The 22,833-nt window shown below is 38.9% G+C and overlaps 1 protein-coding gene across 1 annotated transcript; it reads left to right on the top strand.

Annotated features, from left to right (window-relative positions):
- LOC102180934 (guanylate-binding protein 6-like) lies at nucleotides 211-21,373 on the top strand. Its single transcript, XM_018045714.1, is given in 13 exon segments — nucleotides 211-400; nucleotides 2,211-2,338; nucleotides 2,989-3,098; nucleotides 3,283-3,479; nucleotides 11,277-11,522; nucleotides 14,341-14,628; nucleotides 15,027-15,031; nucleotides 15,492-15,568; nucleotides 15,793-15,839; nucleotides 15,842-15,933; nucleotides 19,539-19,641; nucleotides 19,950-20,143; nucleotides 21,152-21,373. Coding segments are annotated over 13 exon segments (1,899 nt in total).

The following is a 22,833-nucleotide window of genomic DNA, read 5'->3' as shown; positions in this document are numbered from 1 at the left end:
TACTTTGTTTCATTACCAACATCATCAGAGATTTGGGGAAATGATGGAAGAACCCTCTGTAATATGCTAATTTAGGTTACATTTTGTGTCACAGAAAGTACAGTAGTTTCACCCACTCCTAAATAATGGGTACTTTGGATACCTCAGAGTCACAGAATAACTTTGTAATCTTATTTCTACTAGGAAGCTCTCCCAGGTTGTCAAGTTACCATGGCATCTGGACCCAACATGATGGATCCCATCTGCCTGGTAGAAAACAAAAATGCACAGTTTTCAGTGAATCAGAAAGCTCTACAGATTCTTGAGAACATTTCTCAGCCAGTGGTGGTGGTGGCCATTGTAGGACTGTATCGTACCGGCAAATCCTACTTGATGAACCGTCTTGCAGGACAGAACCGTGGTGAGTGTTGTACTACATCAAGAGCCAGTTACTTGAATCCAGGTACATCCCGCTTCTTAATTTTCTTACCTGATCATGTGCAGGGAGAACCAAATTCCTCTCAATAAACCAAACTTCCAGCTATAACTCTCACCACTGAATCAGTACCTTACTATACTCTGTTGTCATATTGTTTGCTTTATTCCTGTTAAGGAAAATCTCTCCTACGAAAGAGATGGGCATACTGGACCACCTGACCTGCCTCTTGAGAAACCTCTATGCAGGTCAGGAAGCAACAGTTAGAAATGGACATGGAACAACAGACTGGTTCCAAATAGGAAAAGAAGTATGTCAAGGCTGTATATTGTCACCCTGCTTATTTATCTTCTATGCAGAGTACATCATGAGAAATGCTGAGCTGGATGAAGCACAAGCTGGAATCAGGATTGCCGGGAGAAATATCAATAACCTCAGATATGCAGATGACATCACCCTTATGGCAGAAAGTGAAGAAGAACTAAAGAGCTTCTTGATGAAAGTGAAAGAGGAGAGTTCAAAAGTTGGCTTTAAGCTCAATATTCAGAAAACTAAGGTCATGGCATCTGGTCCCATCATTTCATGGCAGATATATGGGGAAACTGTGGAAACAGCATTAGACTTTATTTTTCTGGGCTCCAAAATCACTTCAGATGGTGATTGCAGCCATGAAATTAAAAGATGCTTACTCTTTGGAACGAAAGTTATGACCAGTCTAGACAGCATATTAAAAACCAGAGACATTATTTTGCCAACAAAGGTCCATCTAGTCAAGGCTATGGTTTTTCCTGTGGTCATGTACAGATGTAAGAGTTGGACTATAAAGAAAGCTGAGCACTGAAGAATTAATGCTTTTGAACTGTGGTGTTGGAGAAGTATCTTAAGAGTCCCTTGGACTGCAAGGAGATCCACCCAGTCCATCCTAAAGAAGATCAGTCCTGTGTGTTCATTGGAAGGACTGATGTTGAGGCTGAAACTCCAATACTTTAGCCACCTGATGCGAAGAGCTGACTCATTGGAAAATACCCTGATGTTGGGAAAGTTTGAGGGCAGGAGGAGAAGGGGAAGACAGGGGATAAGATGGCTGGATGGCATCATTGACTCGATGGACGTGGGTTTGAGTGGACTCTGGGAGTTGGTGATGGACAGGGAGGCCTGGCATGCTGCAGTTCAGGGGGTTGCAAAGAGTCAGACACGACTGAACGATTGAACTGACATGAATGTCAAAAATCCTACCTTCTCAGACCTCCTCAAGCACTATTTCCTGCAATTGTGTCTCCTCTGTCTCAAAAACACATTTTATTTTTCTATGGACTATTACCATTAACATGAGAAAATGTTTGAATATCTGTCTTAAAAAACCCTTACTGGATTTCACATGATATTATGGCTAGCATCCCTGTCCCTCATTAAAAAAATTTTTTTTCTGGCAAAAAATATTCTTAGTTTTTTTCCATGTTTCCCCTTCCTATGTCTTTCATCAATTCAATTCTCTTGGGCTTTGAGTCTCATCATTGTTTCAAAGTATTCTTGTTGCAGTTATCAGGGACCTGTGTTGTGTCTGATTCATGGATATCTGTTTGTCTCCATCTTGAGCCATTGCTTGGCATCATTCTCACTATTAATATTCCTTCTTTCAAGGAACAGAAGACATAAAAATTAGAACTTTATTGAAACAGAAAGTACCATCTTGTGTGCTGGGATACCCATATTCTAACAATTTGGACTTTGTAGCTGCTTGGTTGTTTGGACAACCTGCTGTCACTGAATGTTGCTTTATTCCCTCCCCTTGCAGGTTTCCCTCTGGGTTCCACAGTGCAGTCTAAAACCAAGGGCATCTGGATGTGGTATGTGCCTCACCCTTCCAAATCAGACCATATCCTGGTCCTTCTGGACACTGAGGGCCTGGGGGATGTGGAAAAGGTAAGACAGATTTATTCCCTGTGACAGATCCGTTATTTTTACTATAATGGCTATTGGTTTCACTGTTTAGATTCACTACTAATATGTAAGATATTTGAATATATTATTATCTTTGTTGTATTTGTTTTTAAATATTTGTAAATACCATGAGACAATAATCTTGGGTATATCCATTATCGTTTATATTTGCTCTCTATGTCTAAGAAAAATGTGTAACAGTAACAGTTTTCATAAATATTTATTTTAACTGCGTCTATTCTGAGCATTCAGCTGTCACCACAAAGTATACATTTTTTGGTTTACTTTTTTGTTAAATGAGCATGTGGTGTCATGTAGTATTGAAAAATGAATTGATTAAGAATCATTCTACTTTTCTTTTTTTAATCCTTATTATCTATTTCATCCCACTCAGGAAAAAAGGGACACTTGGAGGAATATATTATCTGAATTTTTATTGATGAGGGAACAGAGATCACAAAAAATGTCAGTATAATTGCCCAAGTTTTTCCTTTAATTCTGTTTTCAAGGTTTTTTTCTATCTACAACACTATATTAATTATCTGAAATAACAAATAAAAGATATTAAACAAATAACTGAATCAGTTTTTGAAGAGAAGACTGCTAAGTGCTTGCTTTTATATGTTTTCCAGGGTGACTCTAAGAACGACTCATGGATCTTTGCCCTGGCTGTGCTTTTGAGCAGCACTTTAGTCTACAACAGCATGAACACCATCAACAATGATGCCTTGGAGAAATTGCAGTATCCTGGTTTTACTGAGAAATTGATGAGAATGGAGACCAAACCAGATTCCCCTTCCCTGTGGTTGAATTGCCTTTGTTTCCAAGGAGAGGAGACCCAGGTCAAAAGAGAGAGCTTACAATTTTTTATGAGAAAAATGTGAGAATTCTGCATATGCATTTTGTTTTCCTTAACCAAGTGCTAGTTATGTGACAGAGCTCACAGAACTTATCAGGGCCAAGTCCTCTCCAAAAATGGGTGGAGTAAGAGATTCTATAGAGTTTGTGAGTTTTTTTCCAGACTTTATCTGGACTGTACGGGATTTCACCCTGGAGCTTAAATTAAATGGTGCCTCTATCACAGAAGATGAGTACCTGGAGAATGCCTTGAAGCTGATTAAAGGTATCAGAAAATGGCTTGGGTGGTAGATGGTCCTAAAGAGGGTAAAGCTATGAAACACTGCCCACCATCTCTGATAGCATCTGTATTTGAGACTAGGTCAAGACTCATAGAAATGGTGCCTGGGAACTAGGTTGTTACTCCTTGATAAGTTCTAGCAACTAGAGTTTTGTTCACTGAAGTAAAAGTGAAAGTGAAGTCGCTCAGTTGTGTCCAACTCCTTGAGACCCCATGGACTGTAGCCTATCAGGCTTCTCTGTCCATGGCGTTTGCCAGGCAAGAGTGTTGGAGTGGATTGCCATTTCCTTCTCCAGTCACTGAAGAATAGGGTTTAAGTCAAATGAAATTATTCAGAACTATGTATATTTGCTTGTTTTATTTTTTAGATTTTACATATAAGTGATATCTTAAAGCATTTGTCTTTCTTTGTCTGACTTATTTCACTAGCATAATATTCTCTAGGTCTATCCATGTTCCTGCAAAGAATTTTGTTCTCTATAATGGCCAAGTATTATTCCATAGATTGCTTCAGTATCTTGGCTATTCTTTAATAGTGCTGCTGTGAACATTAGAGGAAATGTACCTTTTCAAATTAGTGGGGTTTTTTTCCCCTATGCTTTATATCCAGGCATGGAATTATTGAATTATATGGAATTTCTATTTTTAGTTTTTGAAAACTTCCACATTGTTTTCCATGGTGGCTGTACCAATTTATATTCCTGCAAGAGTGTTTGACCCTTCATGGATCACAGCCATGTCATGGTGAAGGGACTTGCATAACTCAATGAAGCTATGAGTCATGCCGTGCAAGGCCACCCAAATGGATGAGTCATACTAGAGAGTTCTGATAAAACCTGGTTCACCGGAGGAGGGAATGCAAACCACTCCAGTGTTCTTGCCTCAGGAATGCCATGAACAATATGAAAAGGCAAAAAGATGTGACACCAGAAGATGATCCCTCCAGGTGAGAAGGATTCCAACACGCTACTGGAGATGAGCGTAGAAATAGTTCCAGAAAGAATGAAGAGGCTGGGCCAAAGCAGAAAAGATGGTCAGTTGTAGATGTGTCTGTTGGTGAAAGCAAAGTCTGATGCTGTAAAGAACAAAGTGAAATAGGAACTGGAATGTTAGGTCCAAGAGTCAAGGTAAATTGCACATGGTCAAGCAGAAGATGGCAAGAATGAACATTGACGTTTTAGGAATCAGTAAATTAAAATTGATGGGAATGGGTGAATTTAATTCAGATGACCTTTGTATCTACTACACTTGGCAAGGATCCCTAAGAAGAAATGGAATAGCCCTCACCGTCAACAAAAAAGTCCATAAGGCAATACTTGGGTGGAATCTCAAAAATGACAGAATGATCTTGGTTTGTTTCCAAGACAAATGATTCAACATCATCGTAATTCAAATCTGTGCCCTAACCACTAATTCTGATGAAGCTGAAGCTGAACAGTTCTATGAAGACCTACAAGACCTTCTAGAACTAACAATCAAAAAAGATGTCCTTTTCATCATAGGGGACTGGAATGCAAAAGGAGGAAGTCAAGAGATACCTGGAATAACAAGCAAGTTTGGCCTTGGAGTACCAAATGAAGTAGAGCAAAGGCTAACAGAGTTTTGTCAACAGAACACAGTTGTCATAGCAAACACCCTCTTTCAACAACATAAGAGACAACTCTACACGTGGACATCACCAGATGGTTAATATCAAAATCAAATTGATTTTATTCTTTGCAGCCAAAAATGGAGAAGCTCTATGCAGTCAGCAAAAACAAAACTTGGAGCTGACTGTGGCTCAGATCATGAACTCCTTATTGCAAAATTCAGGCTTAAATTGAAGAAAGTAGAAAAAATTCAGACTTCCCTGTAGCTCAGCTGGTAAAGAATCTGCCTGTAATGCAGGAGATCTGGGTTTGATCCCTGGGTTAGGAAGACCCCTGGAGGAAAGAATTGGCAACCCACTCTAGTATTTTTGGCTGGAGAATCCCCATGGACAGAGGAGCCTGGCAGGCTAGAATCTATGGGATCACAAAGAGTCGAACACAACTGAGTGACTAAGCACAGCACAGAAAAATCTGTGAGGCCATTCAGGTATGGCCTAAATCAAATCCCTTATGATTATACAGTGGAGGTGGTGAGTAGATTCAAGGGATCTGATCTTGTAGACAGAGTGCATGAAGAACTATGGAACAGAGGTTAGTAACATTATATAGAAGACAGTGACCAAAACCATCCCAAAGAAAAGGGAATCAAGAAGGCAAAGTGGTTGTCTGAGGAAGCTTTATAAATAGCTGAGAAAAGAGAAGTGGAAGGCAAAGGAGAAAGGGAAAGATATACCCAATTGAATGTAGAGTTCCAAAGAAAAGCAAAGAGAGAAAAAAATCTTCTTCAGTGAAAAATGCAAAAAAAAAAAAAAAAAAAAAGAGAGAGAGAGAGAGAAACAATAGAATGGGAAAGACTAGCAATCTCATCAAGAAAACTGGAGATATCAGGGGAAACTTTCATGCAAGGATGGGCATGCTAAAGGATGAAAATGATAAGGAACAAACAGAAGCAGAAGATATTAGGAAGATGCAGCAAGAGTACACAGAAAAACCAGGCAACAAAAGGGTTTTAATGACCCGGATAACCACGATGGTATGATCACTCATCTAGAGCCAGACATCCTGGAATGTGAAGTCAAGTGGGCTTTGAGAGTGAAACTGTTAGTCACTCAGTCATGTTCAACTCTTTGCAACCCCATGAACTATATTCCCGGCTTCTCTGTCCATGGTATTCTCCAGGCAGGAATACTGGAGTGAGTCACCATTTACTTCTCTAGCAGATCTTCCCGACCCAGGGATTGAACCCAGGTCTCCTGCACTTCAGGTGGTTTCTTTACCAGTTGAATAACCAGGGGAGATAGTGGGCTTTAGGAAGCACTGATAGAAACAAAGCTAGTGGAGATGATGGAATTCAGCTGAGCAACTTAAAATCTTAGAATATGATGCTGTTAAAGTGCTGCACTCAATATGTCAAATTTGGAAAACTCAGCAAGGAACACAGGACTGGAGAAAGTGTTTTCATCCAACCCCAAAGAAGGACAATACCAAAGAATGTTCAAACTACCATAAAATTGTGTTCACTTCACACGCTAGCAAGGTAATTTGCAAAATCCTTAAAGTTAGGCTTCAGCAGTATGTAAACAGAGAAATTTCAGATGTACAAGCTGGATTTAGAAAAGGCAGAGGAACCAGAGATTAAATCGACAACATTTGCTGGATCATATAAAAAGCAAGAGAATTCCAGAAAAACATCTACTTCTGCTTCACTGACTATGCTAAAGCCTTTGATTGTGTGGATCACAACAAACTGTGGAAAATTCTTAGGTTCAGGAACACCTTACCTCCCTCCTTGAAAATCTGGATACAGGTCAAGAAGCAACAGTTCAAACCAGACATGGAACAACAGGCTGGTTCCAAATTGGGAAAGGAGTACATCAAGGCTGTGTATTGCTACCTTGCTTATTTAACTTCTATGCAGAGTACCTCATGTGAAATGCCAGGCTGGATGAATCACAAGCTGGCATCAGGATTGCTGGGAGAAATGTCAACAACTCCAGATATGCAAATAATACCACTCTAATGGCAGAAAGTGAAGAGGAACTAAACAGCCTCTTAATGAGCATGAGAAAAGAGAGTGAAAAAAGCTGGCTTAAAACTCAGCATTCAATGAATTAAGATCATGGAATCTAGACTCATCACTTTATGGCAAATAGAAGGGGGAAAAGTGGAAGCAGTGACAGATTTTATTTTCTTGGGCTCCAAAATTACTGTGGATGGTGACTGCAGCCATGAAATGAAAAGATGCTTGCTCCTCAGAAAGAAAGTTATGTCAAGTCTAGACAGTGTACTAAAAAGCAGAGATATCACTTTGCCAGCAAAGGTCCATACTGTCAAAGCTACGGTTTTTCCAGTAGTCATGTATGGATGTGAAAGTTGAACCATAAAGAAGGCTGTGCACCAAAGAATTGATGGCTTTTGAACTGTGGTATTGGAGAAGACTCTTGAGAGTACCCTGGACTGCAAGGTAACCAAATGAGTCCATCTTAAAGGAGACTAAGCCTAGATATTCATTGGAAAGACTGAAAGCTGAAGTTCCAATACTTTGGCCACTGATGTGAAAAGCTGACTCACTGGAAAAGACCCTGATGCTGGGAAAGATTAAGGGCAGGAGGAGAAGGGTGTGACCAAGGATAAGATGGTTGGATGGCATCACCGATTCAATGGTCGTGAGTTTGAGCAAACTCTGGGAGATAGTGAAGGACAGGGAAGCCTGGCATGCTACAGTCCATAGGATCACAAACAGACATGACTTCGGGACAGAACAAGAACAAGAGTGTTCGAGTACTTCTTTTTCTTCATATCCTCACCAGTATTTATTATTAATATATGTAGACTGTTTTTGGTTTGTGGCTCTCTAATAGTCATCATTGTTGAGCATCTTTCCCTGTACCTGTTGGCTCTGTATATCTAGTTTGGAAAAATGTCTGTATAGGTCCTCTGCCCATTTTTGAGAGAAGAGCGATTCAAAAATAATGTAGTTACTATTTATATCAAAGAGGGTTTTGCCTATGCTTTTTTTCTAGGAGTTTTGTGATTTTAGTTATTACTTTTAGGTCTTTAATTCATTTTGAGTTTCTTTTTATATATGGTGTGAGGAAATGGACTGATGTCATTGTTTCATATATAGCTGCCCAGTTTCCCACAACAGCTTATTGAAAAGACTCTTTTTTCCAGTGCATAAGCTCACTTCCTTTGTACATTAGTTAACTGTAGGTGCATGAGTTTATTTCTGGACTTCTTCTATTCCCCTGATCTGTGTGTCTGTTTTTGTGCTGCTACCGTGCTGTTTTGATGACTGTATCTTTGTATATAGTCTGAAGTCTGAGAGGGTCATACCTCAGACTTGTTCTTCTTTCTCAAAGTTGCTTTAGCAATTCAAGATCATTTGTGATTCCATTTGAATTTTAGGGTTATTTGTTTTAGTTCTGTGAAAAAATGTTCTGGGTATTTTAATAGGAATTGCAGTAAATCTGTAGATTGTTTTGGCTAGTATGGCTATTTTCACAATGCTATGTTTTTCAATCCAAGAGCACAATATAGCTTTTCATTTATTTCTGTCACCTTAAAATTCTTTCATGTATATAGGAAAACAGAATAAGACTCACAGATATAGAAAAAAAATTAGTGGGGGAGGTAAAGAGGAAGGGGAAAGATGGAAGTATGATTTTCAGATATACAAGCTACTACACACATAAAATAGGTAAGCAATAAGTTTATATTGTATAGCACAGGTTATACCGAGTATCTTATGATAACTTTTAAAAGAGTATAATGTTCAAAAGTACTGAACCTGTATGCTTTACACTTGAATTTAATATAATATTGTAAATCAACTATACTTGGATTAAAGAAAAGAAAAATTTGATGCAAGTATAAAGTATTTTGAACTATATATTTTCAAATATTCTAGACGGTTGTGAAATTCAGATATAAATGTACTTAAAGTATAGATAAACTAGAGCTTCACGTAAAATTATTAAAAAAATAATGAGGCTTACGTGAATTACCTAATTATACTTATCTAGGAATTAGAGTAAAAATTACTCAAAACTAAGTTACTCTTAAGGTAAACTGTACCTTAACATCCAGATACAATAAGTGGTAAAACTCTTCAAAAACCAGACAGTTGTGTTCCTTATTATGCTTATCACTTTTTGTGACAATGAAACAATGAACTTTTAATGTTATTATAAGGCATAATATCACAATGAAGAACATATTTCCCTTAGTTTGTACTCTTCTCAAAGACAGATGTAAATTGCTGGAAATTGGATAGTTGTATAATCTACAAAAAGTGACTTTACACCCTGAATACACCCAGGATTCAATTTCAGTCTACTTGTTGTTCAGTCCCTCAGTCATATCCAACTCTTTGTGACCCCATAGACTGCAGCAAGCCAGGCTTCCCTGTCCTTCACCATCTCTGGGAGTTTGCTCAAACTCATGCCCATTGAGTTGGTGATTCAATCTAACCATCTCATCCTCTGTTATCCCCTTCTCCTCCTGACTTCAATCTTTCCCAGCATCAGGGTCTTTTCCAGTGAGTTGGCTCTTTGCATCAGGTGGCCAAAGTATTGGAGCTTCAGCTTTAGCATCAGTCTTCCAGTGACTATTTAGAGTTGATTTCCTTTAGGATTGACTGATTTTATTTGACTGCTGTCCAAGTGACTTTCAAGAGTCTTCTCCAGCACCACAGTTCGAAGCCATCAATTCTTTGATGCTCAGCCTTATTTATCATCCAGCTCTCATATCTGTACATGACTACTGGAAAGACCATAGCTTTGACTATATGGACCTTTCTTGGTAAAGTAATGTCTGCTTTTTAATATGTAGTCTAGGTTTGGCATAGCTTTTCTTCTAAGGAGCAAGCATCTTTTAATTTCATGGCTGCAGTCACCATTTTCAGTAGTTTGGAGCCCAAGAAAATAGTCTGTCACTGTTTCCATTGTTTCCCCATCTATTTGCCATGAAGTGATAGGACTGGATCCCATGATCTTAGTTTTCTGAATGTTGAATTTTAAGCTAGCTTTTTCACTCTCCTCTTTCACCTTCATCAAGAAGCTCTTTAGTTCCTCTTCACATTCTGCCATAAGGGTGGTGTCATCTGCATCTGAAGTTATTATTTCTCCCAGCAATCTTGATTTCAGCTTGTGCTTCATCCAGCCTGGTATTTCACATGATGTGCTCTGCATAGATGTTAAATAAGCAGGGTGACAATATGCAGCCTTGATGAACTCCTTTCCCAATTTTGAACCAGTGTGTTATTCCACGTCCAACTGTTGCTTCCTGACCTGCATACATACTTTTTCATGATTTCTTATAACAGTCAGATCCTTCATTTTACTTTCCTCATATCATTATTTTTATTCTAACAGATTTATTCACTATAATTATTTTGGGTTAATAAATTATTTTAATGAATTACATTTAGGTTGGTGACTATTTGGGAAAACCAATGTGTTTATGTAGTAGTCATGAATTCTCCAAATTACACTTAAGTCACATTTAGTATTCAGAGTTTCTACTGAAAAATAGCTAATCTTATTTGCAGTGTGTGAATTTTGACTGCATCTGTCAATGAAGTTTTTATGTCCTATTTTAACTGTTACTCCACTATCTTTGTTTGTAGCTCCTCTTCATTATGTTCCTACAGTTTACTTCCAGCATTGGTTGGACTCTATCTGAACTGGACATTTGATCATTCATTAAATTCATTAAATTTGATACATATCCAAAAAGCAGGCAGGCTTCCTTTGTGGCTTAGGGGTAAAGAATCTACCTGCAATGCAGGAGAGGTGCAGGAGACACAGGTTCAATCCCTGGGTCTATCCTCTGGATAGAATACTGGCAACCCACTCTGGTATTCTTACCTGGAGGGTTCCACAGTCAGAGGAGCAAGGCAGGCTACAGTCCACGGAGTCATAGAGTCAGACGTGACTGAGTGACTGAGCATACATGTAAAGTGGGCAGTATATTTGGTTCTGTGGATGCAAAATACATTTACCAGAGACAAATATTTCCTAAAGTTTCTCTCCAGAGATGTCATTCATATGAGTTAAATTTGGGTTAGTGCATTGAAGAAGTTCTATGAGCAGAGAAGATTCCAAAAATTAAAAATCCCCAGTCATTAATATTTCTAGCTGACTTATTTGAATACTGTGCTTATTGTATTTCTGTTTCTTCTCTTCCTCAGGTTCAAATCCCAATGTTAAAAAGGCCAACGCATCCAGGGAGTGTATCAGGCATTTTTTCCCAAAACAGAAGTGTTTTGTCTTTGACTGGCCAGTAAATGATAAGGAACTCCTAGTCCATATTGATAAAGTTTTAGAAAATCAACTGGATCCTAAATTCAAGGAACAATCGAATACTTTCTGTTCATATATCTTTGCCCATGCAAGAACCAAGATCCTCAGGGAAGGGGTGAAGGTCACTGGGAAGTGTGAGTCTACTTTTCCAAAATCATATTTCTTTGTGGCCTGATATAAATCAAACATTCATTTATATGTTCTACAGTAGTTTCATTTTATAAAGAAGTATGTAATTCCACATTTTCATACTCCAGAGATAAGTATGTATGTGTTTCAGAAATTATCTGTCATCATGGGATTAGTAAATTCCTTTCTAAAATCACTTGTAACTGATACCTGGGGTTCCTACATTTAAAAAGATCCCCACCATTGATGACGAAAGTCAATGAATGATCAAATACTTCTCAGGGGAAGTCTTATACTGCAAGTGTTCTTCTCAAGGAGACTACTTAGAAGTGAGTTTAAACCAGTCCAAAACTTTCACTGATTGCAGATGACATGATCCTCTACATAGAAAACCCTAAAGACTCCACCAGAAAATTTCTAGAGCTAATCAATGAATATAGTAAATTTGCAGGATATAAAATCAACACACAGAAATCCCTTGCATTCCTATACACTAATAATGAGAAAGTAGAAAAAGAAATTAAGGAAACAATTCCATTCACCATTGCAACGAAAAGAATAAAATACTTAGGAATACATCTACCTAAAGAAACTAAAGACCTATATATAGAAAACTATAAAACACTGATGAAAGAAATCAAAGAGGACACTAATAGATGGAGAAATATACTATGTTCATGGATTGGAAGAATCAATATAGTGAAAATGAGTATACTACCCAAAGCAATTTACAAATTCAATGCAATCCCTGTCAAGCTACCAGCCACATTTTTCACAGAACTAGAACAAATAATTTCAAGATTTGTATGGAAATACAAAAAACCTCGAATAGCCAAAGCAATCTTGAGAAAGAAGAATGGAACTGGAGGAATCAACTTGCCTGACTTCAGGCTCTACTACAAAGCCACAGTCATCAAGACAGTATGGTACTGGCACAAAGACAGAAATATAGATCAATGGAACAAAATAGAAAGCCCAGAGATAAATCCACACACATATGGACACCTTATCTTTGACAAAGGAGGCAAGAATATACAATGGAGTAAAGACAATCTCTTTAACAAGTGGTGCTGGGAAAACTGGTCAACCACTTGTAAAAGAATGAAACTAGGTCACTTTCTAACACCGTACACAAAAATAAACTCAAAATGGATTAAAGATCTAAATGTAAGATCAGAAACTATAAAACTCCTAGAGGAGAACATAGGCAAAACACTCTCAGACATAAATCACAGCAGGATCCTCTATGACCCACCTCCCAGAAATCTGGAAATAAAAGCAAAAATAAACAAATGGGATCTAATTAAAATTAAAAGCTTCTGCACAACAAAGGAAAATATAAGCAAGGTGAAAAGACAGCCTTCTGAATGGGAGAACATAATAGCAAATGAAGCAACTGACAAACAACTAATCTCAAAAATATACAAGCAACTTCTGCAGCTCAATTCCAGAAAAATAAACGACCCAATCAAAAAAATGGGCCAAAGAACTAAATAGACATTTCTGCAAAGAAGACATACGGATGGCTAACAAACACATGAAAAGATGCTCAACATCACTCATTATTAAAGAAATGCAAATCAAAACCACAATGAGGTACCACTTCACACCAGTCAGAATGGCTGCGATCCAAAAATCTGCAAGCAATAAATGCTGGAGAGGGTGTGGAGAAAAGGGAACCCTCCTACACTGTTGGTGGGAATGCAAACTAGTACAGCCACTATGGAGAACAGTGTGGAGATTCCTTAAAAAATTGCAAATAGAACTGCCTTATGACCCAGCAATCCCACTTCTGGGCATACACACCAAGGAAACCAGAATTGAAAGAGACACATGTACCCCAATATTCATTGCAGCACTGTTTATAATAGCCAGGACATGGAAACAACCTAGATGTCCATCAGCAGATGAATGGATAAGAAAGCTGTGGTACATATACACAATGGAGTATTACTCAGCCATTAAAAAGAATACATTTGAATCAGTTCTGATGAGATGGATGAAACTGGAGCCGATTATACAGAGTGAAGTAAGCCAGAAAGAAAAACACCAATACAGTATACTAACACATATATATGGAATTTAGAAAGATGGCAATGACGACCTTGTATGCAAGACAGCAAAAAAGACACAGATGTGTATAACGGACTTTTGGACTCTGAGGGAGAGGCAGAGGGTGGGATGATTTGGGAGAATGGCATTGTAACATGTATACTATCATGTAAGAATCGAATCGCCAGTCTATGTCCGACGCAGGATACAGCATGCTTGGGGCTGGTGCACGGTGATGACCCAGAGAGATGCTATGGGGAGGGAGGTGGGAGGGGGGTTCATGTTTGGGAACGCATGTACACCCATGGTGGATTCATGTCAATGTATGGCAAAACCAATACAGTATTATAAAGTAAAATAAAGTAAAAATAAAAAATTCAAAAAAACAAAACAAAACAAAAATATTAGTTTCTGACTCCCTGAAAATCCATCAAAAGGTTAGGAGTTAGGAACAAATATTATTTAAATTATTCTACTCATCTGTTTACCTGTGTAGTCGGTATTGTTCTCTTAATTTGTGTTATCATGAGACAATTTTTCTGAGACACCTCCAATTGTGTTGGATGAAGGTAGGTATTTGACGTTTTCTTAAAGTTATGGCTCAAATAAAAGAAATAGTAAATGTAAAAATGAAAGTGATGAGAGTAGAAGTTGAGATGTGTGAGTGTGTGTGAGTGTGTGTGTGTGTGTGGTTTTAGAACCGTAATTTCAAAACCTTGGATCTCATTGAGTGAAAAATTGATATGTTTTCATGTTTCTTATTTTATTCAGGTCTGGGGACTCTGGTTGTGGCCTATGTAGATGCCATCAACAGTGGAGGAATTCCTTGTTTGGAGAATGCAGTGACAACTCTGGCCCAGCTGGAGAACTCAGCAGCCATGCAGAAGGCAGCTGATCACTACAGTGAGCAGAGGGCCCAGCGACTGAGCCTCCCCACAGACACGCTCCAGGAGCTGATGGAGGTGCACGCAGCCTGTGAGAGGGAAGCCATTGTAGTATTCATGAAGCTCTCTTTCAAGGATGAAAATCAGGACTTCCAGAAGAAGCTCCTGGTACTGTGTTTAGCATTTGTCCTTTCCAATTCATGCCCTTCTGGAATGACGTCTGGAACTGTATATATTTATCCTATAGTGTATCTCCTATTCAAGATAAAGTTGCCCAGATTCTCATGGGAGAGAGAATCCTAAAGGACCATATATCCTTTTCCTTTGAACCTTGGGGAATTTGTTCAAGATCCAACAGATCTGTCAAGCATTCATTTCTCCTTTAGTGAATTGTGGCATTATTTCAAGACTTTCCTAACTCAGTCCTGAGATGGTTGCTCTTGATTTCCCTGGGCAGATTCTCTCAACAAAGATTGTCCTTTATATTTACTTTCTTTTTAATTTGTCTTATTGCTTTTGTTGAAGATAGAACCACCGGATGTTAGAGTTACTAGTAATAAAAAAGAAACACAGTGAAAGTTGCACAGTCGTCTCCAACTCTTTGCAGTCCCATCGACTGCAGCCTACCCTGCTCCTCTGTCCATGGTTTTCTCCAGGCAAGAGTCCTGGAGTGGGTTGCCATTTCCTTCTCTATGGGATCTTCCCAACACAGGGATCAAACCCAGGTCTTCTGCATGCAGGCAGATTCTTTACCAATTTGAGCCACTAGGGAAGATATAATTCAAAAGTGGGATTTCACAAAAGAAGAAACTGAATTTCCGCGAGATTAAGAAACTTCTGTATAGTCTTACAGAGGTTTCAGAGTTGGGAGAAAATCCTCTGTATTTTGGCTACATTGCTTGTGTTGCTCCACTAGAATGGTTTTCTCATGATGACCACCTTAGACCAATCCTTCTATTAGATTTCTTGAAAATTTATCTTCTCTGTTCCATGCTTCAGGTGACATCTCTACATTTACCCTATAGGAAATCATAAAAGAATATGAAGGAAGGTTTTTTGCAACAGAATGAAGAGGCATCTGCTAAATACTGCCAGACTAATGGCAACCCACTCCAGTACTCTTGCCTGGAAAATCCCATGGACGGGGAGTCTGGTAGGCTGCAGTCCATGGGGTCGCGAAGACTGAGCGACTTCACTTTCGCTTTTCACTTTCATGCATTGGAGAAGGAAATGGCAGCCCACTCCAGTGTTCTTGCCTAGAGAATCCCAGGGATGGCGGAGCCTGGTGGGCTGCCATCTCTGGGGTTGCACAGAGTCGGGCACGACTGAAGTGACTTAGCAAACTTGATCAAATTTCGAAGACCCTAAAGGAAAGTATTTCGGCAGGAGTTTCTCTGTTCCTGGAGGGCACAAACTCTACAGGAAAGCAATGGAAAGATTACAGTGTGACTATTTCCATGTGCCCAGGAAAGGAGTGAAGGTGAGGAACAAAGGGAGCATGGAGAACCTACAGAATAGAGTCCAGGGGGTCTCCTGAAAATCTGAGAGCAAAACACCATGTGTGGATAATGAGAGAGCATGGGGATATCATGACAGCTCAGGGCCTTGTTGTTGTGCAGTCGCTCAGTCATGTCTGAATCTGTGACACTGTAGACTGCAGCATGTCAGGCTTCCCTGGCTTTCACCATCTCTGGGAGTTTGTTCAAATTCCTGTCCATTGAGTCCGTGATGCCATCCAACCATTTCATCCTCTGTCATCCCCTTCTCCTCCTGCCTTCAATTGTCCTCAGCATCAGGGTCTTTTCTACTGAGTAGGCTCTTCACATCAGGGAGCCAAATTACTGGAGCTTTGGCTTCAGCATCAGTCCTTCCAGTGAATATTTAGGGTTGATTTCCCTTAGGATTGACTGATTTGATTTGATTGCTGTTTAAGGGACTCTCAAAAGTCTTCTCCAGAACTGTAGTTTGAAGGCATCAATTCTTTGGTGCTCAGCCATTTTTATTGTCCAACTCTCACATCCATACATGACTACTAGAAAAACCATAGCTTTGGCTGTACAGACCTTTGTCAGCAGTGTCTCTGTTTTTTAATATGATATCAAGGTTTGTCATTGCTTTTCTTCCAAGGAGCAAGTGTCTTTTAAATCATGGCTAAAGTCACCATCTGCGGTGATTTTGGAGACCATGAAAATAAAGTCTGTCACTGTTTCTATTGTTTCCCATCTATTCGCCATGAAGTGATCTTAGTGTTTTGAATGTTGAGTTTTAAGCCAACTTTTTCACTTTTCTCTTTTACCTTCATCAAGAGGTTTTTTAAAATTCTTCTTCACGTTCTTCCATAAAAGGGTGGTGTCATCTACATATCTGAGGTTATTGATATTTCTCCCTGCAATCTTGATTCCAGCTTGTTTTTCAGCCAGCCAGGCATTTTGCATGATGTACTCTGCATAGAAGTTAAATAAGCAGGGTGATAATATACAGTCTTGATGTACTCCTTTCACAATTTTGAACCAGTCTATTGTTTCATGTCCAGTTCTAACTGTTGCTTCTTGACCTGCATACAGGTTTCGCAGGAGGCAGGTAAGGTATCTGGTATTCCCATCTCTTTAAGAATTTTCCACAGTTTGTTGTGACCCACATAGTCAAAAGCTTTAGTGTAGTCAATGAAGAGAAGTAGATGTTTTTCTGGAATTCTCTTGATTATTCTATAATCCAACACTGTTGGCAATTTGATCTCTGGTTCCTCTGCCTTTTCTAAATCTAGCTTGAAAACCTGAAAGTTCTTGGTTTGCATACTGTTGAAACTTAGCTTGAAGGAGTTTGAACATGACCTTGCTAGCATGTGAAATGAGTGCAATTGTGTGGTACTTTGAACATTCTTTGGCATTTCCCTTCTTTGGAATTGTAATGAAAACTGGCCTTTTCCACTCCTGTGGCCACGCTGAGTTTTCCAAATTAGCTGGCATTTTGAGTGCAGCACTTTCATAGCATCATCTTTTCAGATTCCACTAGCTTTGTTTGTAGAGATGGTTCCTGAGGTCCACTTAACCTCACACTCCAGGATGTCTGGCTCTAAGTGAGTGATCATACCATCATGGTTTTCTGGTTCATTAAGATCTTTTTTGAATAGTTCATCTGTGTATTCTTGTCACCTCTTCTTAATATCTTCTGTTAGGTCCTTACCATTTCTGTCCTTAATTGTGCCTATCTTTGCATGAAATGTTCCCTTGGTATCTCTCATTTTCTTGAAGAAATCTCTAGTCTTTCCCAATCTAGTGTTTTCCTCTATTTCTTTGCATTGTTCACTTTAAAAGGCTTTCTTTTCTCTCCTTGCTGTTCTCTGAAACTCTGCATTCAGATGGATATATCTTTCCTTTTTTCCTTTGCCTTTGGCTTAATTTCTCTTGTTTTCTCAGCTATTTGTAAGGCTTCCTCAGACAACCATTTTGCCTCTTTGCATTTCTTCTTCTTGGGGATGGTTTGGATCACCACCTCCTGTACAATGTCACGATCCTCCGTCCATAGTTCTTCAGGCACTCTATCAGATCTAATCCTTTGAATCTATTTGTAACTTCCACTATAATCATAAGGGATTTGATTTAGGTCATTTCTGAATGGTCTACTGGTTTCCCCTACTTTCTTCAATTGAAGTTTAAATTTTGCAATAAGGAGTTCATGATCTGAGCCACAGTTAGCTCCCAGTCTTATTTTTACTGACTGTACAGAGCTTTTCCATCTTTGGCTACAAAGAATATAATCAATCTGATTTCACTATTGACCATATGGTAGTGTTGGTCCATGTGCAGAGTCTTCTTTTGTGTTGTTGAAAAAGGGTATTTGCTATGAACCTTGCGTTCTCTTGACAAAATTCTATTAGCCTTTGTCCTGTTTCATTTTGTATTTCAAGGCCAAAGTTACCTGTTACTCCAGGTATCTCTTGACTTCCTACTTTTACATTCCAGTTCCCTATGATGAAAAGGATATCTTCTTTTGGTGTTAGTTCTAGACGGTCTTGTAGGTCTTCATAGAACCGTTCAATTTAAGCTTCTTTGGCATTATTGTTTGGGGACACAGATTTGGATTATTGTGGTATTGAATGGTTTGCCTTGGAAACAAACTCATATCATTCTGTTGTTTTTGAGATTTCACCTAAGTACTGCATTTTGGACTCTTGTTTGCTACGAGGGTCATTACTATATGTTATTTATTCTCAAGGAGAAATGTCCATTCCCCAAAAATGAGTATCAATTTCTAATATCCATCAGAGAGAGAATAGAAGTCATTCATTTTCTTTATCCAATAACATGACATTTAATGTGCCACATGCTGAGGATTTATGATGCAAAGTCAGAATCCTTATACTCAAGGCTGATCAAAGTGGACAGAAGTCAAATAAGCAGACCCTCAAATATGGAAAGATAACACTTATGAACCTGTGATCTTGGGCTGCACTGGTAGTGATGATAAACATAACACTAATACAAAGAATATATATAAAACTGTTATCGCCTATAGGCAAAATGTTAAGCTTTTTCTCTGAAAATTTAAACTTAATCCTCCTAAAGTTGTTCTGAAGCATCTAGTCTTATTATCCACATTTTCTATATGTGAACTAGGAAGCACAAACTGCTTAAATAAGTTGCCTAAGGTTACACACTAGCAAGTAGCAGGAGACAACAGCATAAATTAGGATCTGACAATCACAGTGGACATATGGTTTAGGAAAATTTCCTGGAAAAGAAGGGGGATATAAGTTGAAATATTTGTGTATGTTGTTTAGGTTGAGATGTTATCCAAAGGGAAGAGCCCCAGGTAAACATGCAAATACATGAGATTGTGAGTTTATACAATTGCAATTAATTCTGACTGCTTGATACCTGGGGCTGATGAAAGAAAATAGCACTGGGCCGGGGACTGAAAGGAGCCATGCAGAGTCTCTGGTGACACTTAGAAGCTTGAGTGCTTTGTAAGAGGCTCCTGGAACATTTTAAGCAGAAAGTGAAAATGACACAGAAGGACTCATTTGTACAGAACAAGTCTACTTGGTAGGAATCTAAAGTACTTTGGTTCTTCTTAATTCCTTAGACAAACGAGGTCCTCGAGAACTTCCTGCAGTCTCAGGTGACAATCGAGAAATCCATCCTGCAGTCAGATAAAGCCCTCACTGAGGTATGGGGCTCATATCTTAGCAGCATGGGGATGTTCATTCAATGCCCTTTGACAGATCAAATAAAGATCTTTCCAAAATAATGAGCTTCCACTTCTTCTGTGGAATACACACTGCTAAATCTGAAAATAACAGAGTTGTGGTTGGACATCAGCCAGAGTCAAGGCCTTTCCCATCATATTCTCAAACATGCTCCTGATGTGTGGCACCAGGTGAATTCTGAGATTTCGCACTCTCTTTTCAAATTTGATTTGGTTTCTAATCTCAAGAAAGTAGAGTTTGAGTCTAATCTGTTACTTGCTTCTCTTTCTGAAACCTTTGTTGGGCAGAGGAGTGAGCCAGGAAGGAGGCAGCTGAGAGGGAACGCGAATTGCTAAGACAGAAACAATACGAGCAGCAACAGCAGATGGAAGCTCAAGACAGAAGTTTCAGGGAAAACATAGCCCAGCTGAGAAGGAAGCTGGAGAGAGAAAGAGAAAACTTTGAGAAAGAGCAGGAAAAGCTACTGGAACACAGGCTGAAGGTAAGTCTGGCATGGCCTCACTAGCTCCTGACAGACCCTGAGCTGACACATCAGGAAGGAATGGGTGAAAGCTAAAGCAAAAAAAAAAAAAAAAAGCACTACTGGCATTACCACGTTTGCTTTAATCAAAATTTTGAATCCTGGCTTTTCAAAAGACCTTTGAATTTTGCTCCACACTGAGACCCAGGAGAGGCTATGGTGACTTTGGTCCCTCTAAATACTTAAAAAATATAAATATCATCTCCAAGGTTTTAGGTGCTATGTATTTGTGATTCTAGGATGATCTCACAGAGCTCACATTATTCAGGATTTCATGGATTATCAAACAACAATTCCATCTAGATGTTTTTAATATTAGCAACAACTTGGTACTTTGCTAAGATAACTGTCAATGATCAGGAACCTTACAAGCACAAAGACTCTAATTTGGATCTATGTTGACCTAAAACTATCTGATATGTTCAGACATAAAAATGTGGGGAGGTTACATCTTCTAAACTTGCTGTAGTTGCCTCCAGGTGTGAATAGCTTGCCTGCATTACTACATAGCTTGTGTGGGAGGTGTGTTTCTTTCCCATCTAGACATGTTTATGTGAAATTTCTTGATCAGCTTATAAGTTCCCATATTTCCACAATATAAGTGACCGTGCCATCCCAAATGAAACTGATAATTTGTGCAAGTGGACTAATAGTTCTCTCCTAACCCAGCGTTTTGGCTGGAACATATAAATGCATTTGTTCTCATGCTTGACTTAGCAGTCAAGCACGACCCTAATGGTGTGTGAACATTAGTAAGGTTGGGAACTATTCTTCCTCTCACTGTCCAGGTCTAACTCAGAAGATATTCTCTGCCACAAACACTATCCTTTGATAATCTAATATGAGAGAATAATCATATGTGTCAAATAGAGACAATTTAACAAAGTTCTTAAATACAAAGTCTGACTCTTGAAAATATGTGTTTTTCAAAAGTTTGTGATTTCCTCTCCCCACCTTCCTTTGTTTTAGGCTCAAAATGATCTACTTACTGAAGGATTTAGTAGAAAAGCTGAGGAAATGAAAGCAGAGATAAAACATCTAAGAAACATAATTGAGAAGAGTAAAAAGGATAAAGCTTCTTGGATTTCAGAGACTCTGGATGGACTTGCCGCTGGAGCAACTGCAATTCTGTCTCTTCCTGCTAAAATAATTGGTTGGGGTCTGAAGGGCTTGAGCTCACTGTTTAAATAGGATTAGCTTTTACTTAAGTATATCACAGAATGTGGATATATGCTCTCCCCTAATTTCGGCATGCATGTTTTTTTAGTTTCATTCTGAAAGCTTTTAAGCATAAAACGTGCCTACTAGATGGACGTGAGTCTGAGTGAACTCCGGGAGATGGTGATGAACAGGGAGATCTGGCGTGCTGCGATTCATGGGGTTGCAAAGAGTCGGACACGACTGAACGACTGAACTGAACTGAACTGAGATGAAATTACTGCCTGACATACTTAAGATAGACTAAATGTTGGTTTTGTTGTTGTTCAGTTGCTCACTCATGTTTGACTCTTTGCAACCTCATGGATTGCAGCACATCAGACTTCCCTGTCCTTCACTATCTTTCAGAGTTTGCTCAAACTCATGTCTATTGAGTCAATGATGCTATCCAAGCGTCTCATCGTCTGTTGCCCCATTCTCCTCCTTATGGAGCTTCAGCTTCAGCATCAGTCCTTCCAATGAATATTTAGGGTTTATTTGCTTTAGGAATTACTCATTTGATCTTGCTCTCCAAGGGACTCTCAAGAGTCTTCTCCAGCACCATAGTTCAAAAGCATCAATCTTCAGTGCTCAGCCTTCTCTATGGTCCAATTCTCACAATATGTGACTACTGGAAAAACCATAGCTTTGACTATATAGACCTTTATCAGCAAAGTGATATCTCTGCTTTTTAATATGATGTCTATGTCTGTCAACCTTTCTACCAAGAAGCATCTTAATTTCATGGCAGCAGTCATGATCTGCAATGATTTTGGAGACCAAGAAAATAAAGTCTGTCACTGTTTCCATCGTTTCCCCATCTATTTGGCATTAAGTAATAGGCCTGGATGCCATGATCTCAATTTTTTGAAAGTTCAGTTTTAAGCCAGTTTTTTACTTTCCTTTTTTACTTTCATCAAGAGGCCCTTTAGTTCCTTTAGTTTGCTTTCTGCCATCAGGGTGGTGTCATCTATGTATCTGAGGTTATTGATATTTCTCCTTGCTATCTTGATTCCAGCTTGTGCTTCATCCAGCCTGGCATTTTGCATGATGTACTCTGCATAGAAGTTAAGTAAGCAGGGTAATAATTTACAGCTTTGACATACTCCTTTCCCAATACTGAACCAGTCTGTGGTTCCATGTCTGGTTCTAATTGTTGCTTCTTTACCTGCATAGTTTCACAGGAGGCAGGTAAGGTATCTGGTATTCCCATCTCTTTAAGAATTTTCCACAGTTTGTTGTGACCCACACAGTCAAAGGCTTTAGTGTAGTCAATGAAGCAGAAGTAGATGTTTTTCTGGAATTCTCTTGATTATTCTATGATCCAATACATGTTAGCAATTTGATCTCTGGTTCCTCTGCCTTTTTAAGTCCAGCATGTACATTTGAAAACTCTCAGTTCAAGTACTGTTGAAGCCTAGCTTGAAGGATGTTGAGCATGATCTTGCTAGTGT

Source organism: Capra hircus, chromosome 3 (genome assembly GCF_001704415.2).
Source record: "Capra hircus breed San Clemente chromosome 3, ASM170441v1, whole genome shotgun sequence".
NCBI lineage: Eukaryota > Metazoa > Chordata > Mammalia > Artiodactyla > Bovidae > Capra > Capra hircus.
The sequence above is the reverse complement of the archived record's forward strand: the minus strand, read 5'-3'. Positions and strand labels throughout refer to the sequence as shown.